Genomic DNA, 10,813 nt, shown 5'->3' on the forward strand with positions numbered 1-10,813 from the left:
GCTGCCGCAGCCCCCACTGCTCTAGGAGCAGCACCCCTCACCCCCTTGAAGCTGCCTCCAGTCCGAAGTCCTTTAAAACTTACTCTAAAAGGGCTCAAGTCCTAGGTAGGCCCCATCCTTACAAGCAGTGCCCCAGCAGTGCCCAGCGTCCAGGCTCCGCTTGCCAGGACTGCTGTCTGGTCATAGAGGCAACTAGAGCTTCGAAGGCTCAGGAGCGCCTGGCCCTTCCCCGCTCTTCACAGCATGCCCCACACTCACCCAGGCTTTGGGGGTTTTTAAATTTTTATTTCAAAAGCTTGGATAGCTTCAATATCCAGGTCGTGGCAAAATCAGGACACGTGTAAAATACCTTACAATACATTAGATTCCCAAAAGGTACCAAAAAGTACAGTAAAATTAACACTTCCATTAACAGGAAATGTATGACACAAATAATATAAAATTAAAAGGTGAAAAAAAGGTGACACTGGTTTCCTAAGATACAGTTTACTCTTTACAACCAGGGTCCACAGGTCCAGGCTGCGGGCGGTGGCGGGCAGCGGACCCTCCCAGCCGGCCCTGGGGGACCCGGGCCTAAAACTAGCCCTCCAACGCCGCTCTGGCCTCAGAGACCCCCACACGCTGCCTACGACAACTAGAGCTCTGGAAATAGTCAACAGGAGAGTGATTTCCAAGGGGGAAATTTTAAATAAGATGCACATGGGACAGGCCATAGAAAGTACGCCAGGTTAAATTTGGTACATAATTGTGTTCTCTCAAGATCCGGACAGAGCGTGTGCGGGCGGGCGTCCGGCCACGGCCTCAGTACGGCTTGTAGTTGTTCTGGTGGCCACCGCGGCGCTGGCTCTTCCCGTAGTTCGTGCCACCCTGACCTGGGGACAAGAAGGCCATGCATGGGTCGCGGTGCCATCTGCCCGAGCCCTCCCCGAGCCTGGCGCCTGCTATACCACCACACCGGAGCCCGCACCCCAGGCCAGCACGGAAGGGGCCACGCCCTGCCTTCCTGAGGCCCAGAGGCTCAAGTGCCTCCTCCTGTGGTGGCCGCGCCGGGCCCCCAAGCCCAGCCTGTCCGACTCCAAAGCCCCTGCTGCCAGTGGCCCCTGCACTGTCTGTCCTGCCTCCCGGGGTTGGGGGTGAGCGGCCAGGGCCTCCCTCTCTCCTACTTACTGTAGTCGTAGCCGGGGCCGTAGCCGTAATAGCCATAGGGCGAGTAGTCGTAGCCGCCATAGCCGGGCCCGTAGCCCTGCTGGTAGCCGTAGCCCTGGTTCCAGTAGCTGCCGTAGCCCTGATTCCAACTCTGACTCTGACCTGTGGGGGGAGCAGGGCCCAGGGGCCCAGGGACCATTTAGCACACGCAGGAGCGAGGATGGAGGAAATCCTGCCCTTCGGGTGGCGGGCTCACTATGGCAACTCAGGTAGAAACCAGGGGGTTGCTGTCTGGCGTTAGGGGCTCTGGGCCCCGCCCTGCATCTGAGGCCCAAGCCGGGGCTCTGAGGGCCAGGAGGGCCCTGCCGGCTAACTGCACTTGGGGCAAATAAGCAGGAGCTCACTCTCTCACATCTCCCTCTCCTCACCCCCACACTCCCTGGCAGCTCGGCCCTAAAAAGGAGGACATTTAGGCTTTGGAGTCCGAGGGGCCTGGACAGAAGGAGGTAAAGTGCCCGGCACAGCCCTGCCCTACCGTCTGCCCACCCGCCCACGGGTGTACCGAGACTCAGGCCCGCCACCCAGCCCAGCCACCCCCGCACCCTGACTGCAATGCAAAGGCCCTTCTGCCCTGGGGCCCCAGGCCGCAAGAGCCAGGCTCTTCCACACCAAGCAGCAGCCACAGCATGACCCGCCGGGCCTGGTGCACCAAACACTGGAGGCCAGCGAGAACCCCCCCACCCAAGACAGGCACGGGGGCTCCATGCAGGCAGGGCCCCATCTTTGCTCAGCCAGGTTCCACTCACCTCCGCTTCCACCGCCACCGCCGCTGCCTCGGTTCCCTCGGTTGCGGTTCCCACGGCCCCCAGAGCCGTACTGCTGCTGCTGATAGACTTCTTTGGGCTGGGCCACCTTGATCTCACACTGCAAGAAGAGAGGACAATGGGTCAGACCACTGCGACAAGCTTGGGACAGGGCCATGGACAAAGACCTTTGTTGATGGAGACTCAGATGGCCCATGGGGACTAAATGCTCAATACAAAATCTGCCTGGGGCACCTGGGGGACACAGGTGAAGCATCCCAACTCTTGCTTTTGGCTCAGGTTATGATCTCAGAGTCAGGAGATTGAGTCCTGCATGGGGCTACACGCAGAGTGGAACCTGCTAAAGTTTCTCCAACACGCGTGTGCACTCAGTCTCTAAAATCAATCTTTTAAAAAAGTTCAAAAGAAACATGCTTAAGTGGAAGCCACATTTGGGCTAGAAACCCTCGGGACCACAACTAAAATCTCTGGATCAGGACTCACTAGGGCCTTTGGGCCAAAACCTTTCCCCAGAGAACTTACTGGGGTGACAGCTGTAATTTGAGGCCTGCTGATGGCAGCCCAGATCGAACAACTGGGAGGAAGCACAGTGAGCCTGAGGCCGAGGCCAACCCAGCATAGCCCGATTCCACACCAGGTGGGCAGCTCTGAGGCCAGCCCCGTCCTCCTGGGAAGGAGGCCTCAGAGCTGACTTCTCAGATCAGGGGCCTTAGAAAGAAATGGGGGGAAACTTATTTTTTTTTCCTTTCCTTTACAGAAGAAATGAAGCATCCCACTCCAACAGGCTGAGGCTGCGCCTCTGACCTCTGGCTTTGAGGAAGGAAGCCACTGAGGCTCAGGGCGGGGCCTCCCTGGGCCTCGCTGCTCTCCCCTCCCCTTCTCCCAACCACTGGCCTGTTGGTGGGAAGGGCCAGATGTCTGTGTCCTCTGAGGAGCCAAAGAGTCAGTTTCCTTTTTGCTCAAAAATCTGCCCACTGAGGATGGGATCAGGTTCAGGACCTCCCACCCAGTGTTCCTGCCCAAGTCAATCAGAAGTTTACTTTTTACAGGAAGTACCCTCACACATACACTCTCCTAAATACGACCTATAAGATACCATTTTCTACAATGTGTCACCATCCAAGCATACCCTAACCAAGAAATCTTCCCCAAGTGATTCCATCTGGTGTCTTCTGTTTAATTAAAAATGCTGAATACATTTATTTCAAAACCCACCACCAGTAGCAACTGACTACCTTACAGGTACTTCCTGCCATTTCACATTCAGCGGGGGTGGGGGGTGTCAATGTCTAGGGGAACAGCCTTCACCCAGCTGCTGCACCTAGACTTCAACTCATTTGATGTAAAATTTAAGGGCCCAATTCTGCATCCCAGCTAGGATTAAGACTTCTAGAAGCCCCACCCCCTACCTGTCCCACCTTATCTGGCTGCTGCTGGGCTCAGACCTGCCACACCCGGGCAGCCAGCCACACCCTCAACTGCCTCCTCTGCCACCTGGAGAACACCTGAACCAAAAGACACCCCCAACACCCCCCACCCCACTACTGGCCAGAGTTCAGAGGGAAGGGCTGGCACTTCTCACCGTGAGGCACCGCTCACTTAGGCAAAACTAACCACAGACACACGTGGACTAAAACCCTGGGAGCTTTGGGAAGAACCCTCATCTGAGGTGGAAACTGACTAAACCAACATCCAGAGCCAGAGCAGGTGGAAGCAAACAAAAGATCTGGTTGTGACAGGAGAGAGAAAAAAGCTCCACAAGAGAAACAACTTTACCCAAAGGAAACGAACCCATTAATAACAGAAGTTCTAGAATCTTCTGAGACTTAGTACAGGCCATATTCACCTTGGACGCCAGATGGAGAACACCACAACCTCTAGCTTTCAATCAGGAATCAAAGGGGCTACTGAACATATTCTAGCCCAGAGAAAAGACCCTTTCTCCTGCCTCCCACACATCCTGGGTTTCTACCAAATCTACCAGCCCAGAACTCCCTGAAGGATGGGATCATCTGCCCCAATCAGGATAGCAGGCACTGGCAGAACCCAGCAGGGTCAGACTGCCCCAGAGAGGTAGCCCAACTCCTGAGGCACACCTGTTAAGAGCCAGCTCTCCACCAACAGAAGGCCAGATACAGAGCTGGAGACACCTTACCTTACTGCCACTGATGGTATGGAACTTTTTCTCCAGAACTTTCTTCACAGGTTCCTCTTCTTTAAAAGTGATGAAAACAAAACCTCGTCTTTTGTTCAACTTTGGATCCATTGGAAGCTCAATGGCCTCAATCTGTAAACGTAGGCAAAGCTCAGAACCAATGCCTCTTCCCACCCCCCAGGGCCTACAGGGAACTCTGAGGAGAAAAGACCTGAAAAGGCCAGAATGAAAAAGCCTCAGAGAGCTATAACCAGCCATGGCTGCCTAGGACCAGGGAGAGCAACCTCAGGGCAATCAGCAGGCCACCAACCAGGGTCCCACACTCACCTCCCCGAACTCTCGAAAGTACTCCCTGATCTTCTCCTCAGTGGCTTCAGGGTTCAGACCCCCCACAAAAATTTTCTTTACCGGGTCCTTCTTCATGGCCATGGCCTTTTTGGGGTCAATAACACGGCCATCCAGCCTGTGTTCCTTCTGGTCTAGGACCTGTCCCAACATAAGAAAATGAGCTTCGAACTCAACAGCACCATCCTCAACAAGCCCCTTCTCTTTGAGCCATGAAGACCCCAACACTGGTACACAAAAGTGTTTGACCCCCTTCATACTCCACTCCTCCATGACTTAGCAACACAACTTCATCTCCAAACTTCCAAGTACAGCTAGTTTATCTGAGCCCCTAGATCCTCGCCCAACTCCCCCCACCGCTTTCCCAGAGAGCACTGGCTCAGTTCAAAGCCTCTCTTTCGCAAGTTAAGCAGTAGTGAGGCAGGCTGGAGGTGGGCTGCTACGGTTGGAATCCAGCCCTTTCTGGCTGTGACCTCTTTCTACTTACACTTCTGGGCCTTTGTTTTGTTTACTGTAAAATGGACCTAAAATAATACCTATTTCATTCATAGCAACCTTGGACTCTATTCTAGTCCTCAGGATAAAGGATTTGCCCAGAAGTGACACCAAAAAAACCCAATAAACACCAAGTATAATCTTCCTGGGCCCATTTAACCTGTATCTGTAATCCCCTCAAAAACAGAACAGAGTTCCTCACATCTGCTTTTCCCAAAGCCCTCAAGCACCTACAGAACACACAAACTCATCGTGCTCTCAGAACCCTATCCTAGAACAAACTTCATGCCGCTGACATCAAGCGCCCAGCTTACCTTTTCCACACTGGCTGCATCTTTGAAGAGGATAAACCCAAACCCTCTTGACCGGCCAGTGTTGGGATCCATTTTTATTGTACAATCAACGACCTCTCCAAATTTGGTAAAGTAATCCTTTAGATCTTTTTTGCTGGTATCCCAGCTCAGGCCACCAACGAACATTTTTCTGAAATGGTAAAGACACACGTGCCAACGAGCCTTACAACAGCGCTGTGATGTTGGAGCCGGCCCTGACACCACCACCTTCAGTGCTAGCGGGTAAGCAAAGCAGCCATCCGGAATGCGGGTCTGCCCGAGAGCCCCCGAGGGGCCTATGTTGGGGAAGTGTCCACCAATCTTCACTCCCCTCCCACACAACCGTGAGCCGCGAGAAGCTCTAGGCGGTGCAGTCCGCGACGGGGCAGCGGAAGGGAGGGCACTGCGGCCTGGGGCAGAAGCCCCGAACCTTCACAACTCGAAGTCATCCGCCTAACAAGCAAGTTAAGACAGAAAGCCGCCGGCCCGGACGGTCCTCACCGCCCCCGAGAGCTCGCTCTCCAGGAACTCAGGCTTCCGGGGGCTCCGGAGACCGCGTTCAGACCGTGACTCCGCCTTCCGCGGGGTGGGGGGGAGAGAGGGAGGCCACGGCCCGGGCGCGCGCCAACTCCGCCCACGCAGCCCCGCGGAGCCCAAGGCCGGCTCGGCCCCGGGTCCGAGCGCACTCCCCCTTCCGGGCCGCCCGCCCCCCGGCCCCGCGCGAGCAGCCCCGGGGCGGCGCCAAAGTCGACCCAACAAAACTCCTGCAAACTCCGGCGCGAGCGGCGGCGCGGCGGGCGTCAGGCGCGGAGGGGCAGGGCGACGGGCCTCGAGCAGGCCCCGGCCGCCCGCCCGCCCCTCCCCCCGCCGCGTGGCGCCAACAAAAGGCGGCCCCGGAACAAAGGCGGCGCCCCGGTCGGCCCGCGACCGCACCTACCCCGCGTCCTCCTCGTTCTTGCTGGCGTTGATCTGGTCACCCTCGGCACCGTTCTGGTTGCTGGCCGGGGGCGCCGAGCTCCCGCCTCCGGCGCTCGCCGCGGCCCCGGTGCCGGCCCCCGCCGGCGACTCGCCTTCGGGGGCGGCCTCGTGTCCGTTCTCGGTGGCGCCCGTGGTCTCCATGGGCTGCTCCTCACCCGCTTCCGACATGCTAGGCCGGGGCGCGGCGGCTCCTGCAACGAGTGGCCCCAGCGCGTCAGGCCCGCGCGGCTCCCGCCCAGGCTTCCCCCCGCCCGCCGCCCGCGGGCCCGGCCGCTCACCTCGCCGCCGATGACGCCGCGGGGCCCGCTCGTCCCCACCCGCCGGAAAGGCGCCGCGGGCTCGGCCGCGCTCACGCCCGCGCTGCCGGGCCTCGCCTCCGTCCGCCGACGGAGCCGCCGCGACCTCGCGCCCTCCTTCGCCGCCGCGCCGCACGGAGCCCACCGACCGACAGGCTCACTGGCGCCCGCGCGGTGCCGCCGCCTGACAATGCCGACTCGTGGCGCTCTTTATAATGCCGGGGCCGGGCGCACCTCGCAACAAGGCGCGTGATCATTGGCTGCGCCTGCCCGTCACTCAACCCCGCGCCGGCGTCCCATTGGCCGCAGCGGCGCGCGCACGCTAAATCCGGGCGGGCTTTGTCCTCATTTTAGAATCCGCGCGAGCCAGGGCCCTGCGGACGGCTCCCGGGGCCGGGCGGGAGAGCGGCGCCGGCAGCCGGCAGCCGGAATCCCGCGGGGGGCCGAAGACCTCTCCTCGCCGCCCCGTGAGGCCGCAGTCTCTCGTGCCAGAGCGCCCCATCCGAGCATCGGTAGCTTCGCGCACTCCGTTCTCCCAAAAGAGGAAACTGGGCTCTAGGAAGTCTCGCAAACCAAGGTCGCCCGGCTGGAAGTGGGAGAACTCGGCGGGCGAGATCGGGCGCGCAGGGTTCCGCCGAGGCCCGCGGCACCGCTCGAAGGGACCGGGACGCGGCCCTCCCCCTTGACCTTGGTGCCCTCACGGCCCCGCGCTCCCGCCCTTTCTGCCGCCTCCCCCAGCAGCTAGCAGCGGAGAGGGGGTGGAGCCTGCCGGGCGTCTGGTGCCAGTGGTGCTCGGGCAGGATGTGGCGGGAGAAACGGTGGCACCGCGGTGTTCCCCGATCCAGGTCGTCCGGCACCACCTAGACGATCAGCCTCGTTGTCACACTTTGGGTTCACGTTTTTCGTTTGAGTTAGTTCCTGTATTCCTCCTAAAATTTCTTTTTAAGGAAAATAAACCGCGTCCCTCAAATCATGAAGTTGGAGGCGGGGAGGGATGTTCTCGTTTTCTAATACACAAGCCCCCTCTGTTTGATCTTGATCACCAAGCTTGAAAGGCCGGCGTAATCGCATGATTCCTTTATAATCGTACGGGTGACAGGCCCCAAATGGACCAGGATTACAACCTCTGAAGCCTGGGGATTACCAGATAGCAAGAGCACACAAGTGGCTGACGTTTCCCGCCAAATTCCTGCAGCCAGGCCCGGTGTGGGGGCCTGGGGGTTCTATTTCCTCATCTGGTCTCCTAACAACCCAATGGAAGGCGATACCATCACAAATTTATAAATTTGAGAAAACAAGCCCAGAGTGCTGGCCCAAGGCTCACTCCCGAATCCCGCCAGCCAGTGAAGTTGCAGAGGGATGAAAACTGACTGTTTCACATTTGGAAAAAACAACTGACTACAGAAAACGGGAAGATTTGGCCACACAGTGCTGCCTTCCCCCAAGGTCTCCATCGGCCAGAGGAGGGGCACCCGCCCCTCCAGGGGGGCGCAAATACCCTCCAGTTTACCCCAAGGCCCACCTGACTGTGTCCCTTTCAGGCCAGATTCCACAAGTGAAACTCAGTATCTCCATAAAACTGGGGTCATGTCACTGTTGAAATCTGATGCCTGCCTGCAGAAAGTCATTCACACACTCTCCACACCAGCCCGTGCCCACCCACAGAAATAAGGGCCAGGGAGGGATGCCGCACACGGGATGATGGACACAGGTGGCCCAGCAGTGAAGGTTAATACAGGCAATTAAGCTCAAAGTCAAATAGTCTAGATGCACCCACAGGAGGTAACTACTGATGAGAACGTATGTTCACTCAAGCTCCTGCTCTTTTTCACATGGATGCCTTTCACACAACTTGTGAAACACCTTCCATGACATGTCCAGTCTCAGGAGAACGACATTTGGACAGTGCGTTAGTCTGCAAAATCCTTTCCTCAGCATTGCTTCATCGGAGCCTCAAAATAATTTTTGTGTGAGGGTATCCATACTTTATACATGAAAACGCTGAAATCACATCTGAAATTGTAGACACCAAGCCAGCACCCGCAACTCTACATTGTTTCCAGGGCTTCTGGCTAGTGTAGGATGAGGGGTCTCTGATTTCCTGAGTTCCTTGGTCTAAATTGTCTTATCAGAATAAATTATTCTGAGGCTCAAATGAAGCAATAGCTTAGAAAGTAATTTATGGGGCACCAGGGCGGCACAGTCAGTTCAGAGTCTAACTCAGTTTTAGCTCAGGTTGTGATCTCAAGGTGATAAGATTGAGCCCCAGGTCCAGCTCCAAGCTCAGCATGGAGTCTGCTTGAGATTCTCTCTTCCTCTCCCTCTGACCTTCCCCCTCCTCTCAAAAAATACATCTTTTTTTAAGATTTTGTCTATTTATTTGAGAGAGAATGAGAGAGAGAGCATGAGCCGTGGGGGAAAGGCAGAGGAAGAGGGAGAAGCAAACTCCCCACTAAGCAGGGAGCCCCACTCGATCCCAGGACCCAAAGGTCATGGCCTGAACAAAAGGATGACACTTAACCAAGTAAGCTGCCCAGGCACCCCAAAAGAAATCTTAAAAAAAAATTTATGAACCCTAAAGAACTGCAGACAAGAGGGGCTCAGTCTCAGCACAGAATGCTTTTATGTCATCTCCAACAGTGTCTCTGACATGGACAAGGCACTGGGCTCCATGGAAGCAGCAAGAAGTCCCTATGATACAAGGCTCGCTCTTTAGTTATTGGATCCCAATTACAGACCCTGAAGAGAGGACATCTTTTATGACAGTGAGGTTCTCAAATCCGCAAGGAGCCCAGTTATCCCCTGCAATGGCCTTAAGGGGCCAATGCAGTATAGCTTCCTGGCTTTGGGGATTCAGGCTGTCAGGTGACTTATGTGTAAGAGTACATCCATTAGGAGCACCTGGGTGGCTCAGTGGGTTAAGCCTCTGCCTTCCGCTTGGGTCGTGATCCCAGGGTCCTGGGATCAAGCAATAAAGCCCCACATTGGGCTCTCTGCTCAGCGGGGAGTCGGCTTCCCCATCTCTCTCTCTGCCTGCCTCTCTGCCTTCTTGTGATCTCTCTCTGTCAATAAATAAATAAAATCTTAAAAAAAAAAAAAAGTACATCCATTAACCTAAGGGCACCTCGGTGGTTCAGTCAATTAGGTGTGTGACTTCCACTGGGTCATGATCTCAGGGTCCTGGGACTGAGCCCGAGCCAGGCTCCCTACTCAGTGGGGAGTGCGCTTCTCCCTCTGTCCTGCCCTCTGCTGGTATTTTAAAATGTTTAAAAAAAAAAATAACCAACCTAGAAGAAAGAGAAGAGACGCAAAATCCATTTTGTTTTTTGTTTTTTGTTTTTACAAAATCCATTTTGAAAGTCTTAAATTGCAGTTGACCCTTGAATGATGCAGGAGTAAGGGGTACTGACCCCTTACACAGTCAAAAATCTGCATATAACTTTTGACTGCCCCCAAAACTTAACTACTCATAGCCTACTGTTAACCAGAAGCATTACCAATAATGTAGTCAATTAACAAGTGTTTTGTCTATGTATCATATACCACATTCCCACAATAAAGTGAGCTACTGAAAAGACAATAATTATTAGGGAAGTCATAATGAGGAGAATACATCCACAGTACATAGTATATTTATCAAAAAAATCTATAAAAGGGGCACCCGGGAGGCTCAGTCAAGTTGAGCATCTGACTTCAGCTCAGGTTGTGGTCTCAGGGGTCCTTAGCAGGGAGTCTGCCTCTCCCTCTCCCTCTGCCTCTCCCCCTGCTTGTGCTTTCTTGGTCTGTCTCCCTCTCAGAAAAATAAATAAAATTTAAAAAAAAATCTGTGTGTAAGTGGACCTGCACAGTTCAAACCCATTTTGTTCAAGAGTGAGCTGTACATGAATCGCGTTCTCCTTTTTGTGTCTTGTTTGTTTTTCTCGGTTGAGCCTGCAAGCTGTAAGTCGCAGGAGCTATCTGCCAGTGCTTTGTGACTGTCATGGCCAGGCCACACTCCTCAGCTCCCTGGGGCTCCTGCCCCCCACGGCAGGACTTCGTCTGGCTCCAGGTGGGGGAAACTTTCCTAAAATGCAAGTTGCATCTTCAGTCCTCACCGAAACCCTGGCTGGGCTTCCCAGCACATTGAGGATGAAGTTCTAACCCCAAATTCAGGCGAGAGGAAGAGAGAGCAGGGCGGAGTGGGGGTGGGGGGCTCACGGAAGTCCACGCTGCTCGCCAGCCTCCCTGGCAGAGTGGGGTGGG

General features: G+C 55.5%; 2 protein-coding genes across 3 annotated transcripts in view; one reads left to right on the forward strand and one right to left on the reverse strand.

Annotated features, from left to right (window-relative positions):
- The window catches only part of PHYKPL (5-phosphohydroxy-L-lysine phospho-lyase), a 36,082-nt gene extending 32,898 nt beyond the window's left edge, over positions 1-3,184 (forward strand). The window contains exon 13 of the mRNA XM_082723648.1: positions 2,728-3,184. The gene's annotated coding sequence lies outside the window, so the exon portion shown is untranslated. The remainder of the gene's footprint in view (positions 1-2,727) is intronic.
- On the reverse strand, positions 265-8,661 carry HNRNPAB (heterogeneous nuclear ribonucleoprotein A/B). Of its 2 annotated transcripts, XM_082723665.1 has the most exons (8): positions 6,554-8,661; positions 6,235-6,466; positions 5,280-5,448; positions 4,453-4,611; positions 4,126-4,257; positions 1,953-2,070; positions 1,168-1,308; positions 265-872 (listed from the first exon to the last, which is right to left on the reverse strand). In XM_082723665.1, the coding sequence occupies exons 2-8, from the start codon at positions 6,441-6,443 to the stop codon at positions 802-804; spliced, it is 999 nt and encodes a 332-aa protein (XP_082579791.1). In that variant the 5' UTR covers positions 6,444-6,466; positions 6,554-8,661; the 3' UTR covers positions 265-801. The 2 variants fall into 2 exon arrangements, with proteins under 2 accessions (XP_082579791.1, XP_082579792.1); XM_082723666.1 differs by lacking the exon at positions 1,168-1,308.
- Between the last annotated feature and the right edge of the window lie 2,152 nt (positions 8,662-10,813).

Source organism: Mustela nivalis, assembly GCF_964662115.1.
Source record: "Mustela nivalis genome assembly, chromosome: 3".
NCBI classification, from domain to species: Eukaryota; Metazoa; Chordata; class Mammalia; order Carnivora; family Mustelidae; genus Mustela; species Mustela nivalis.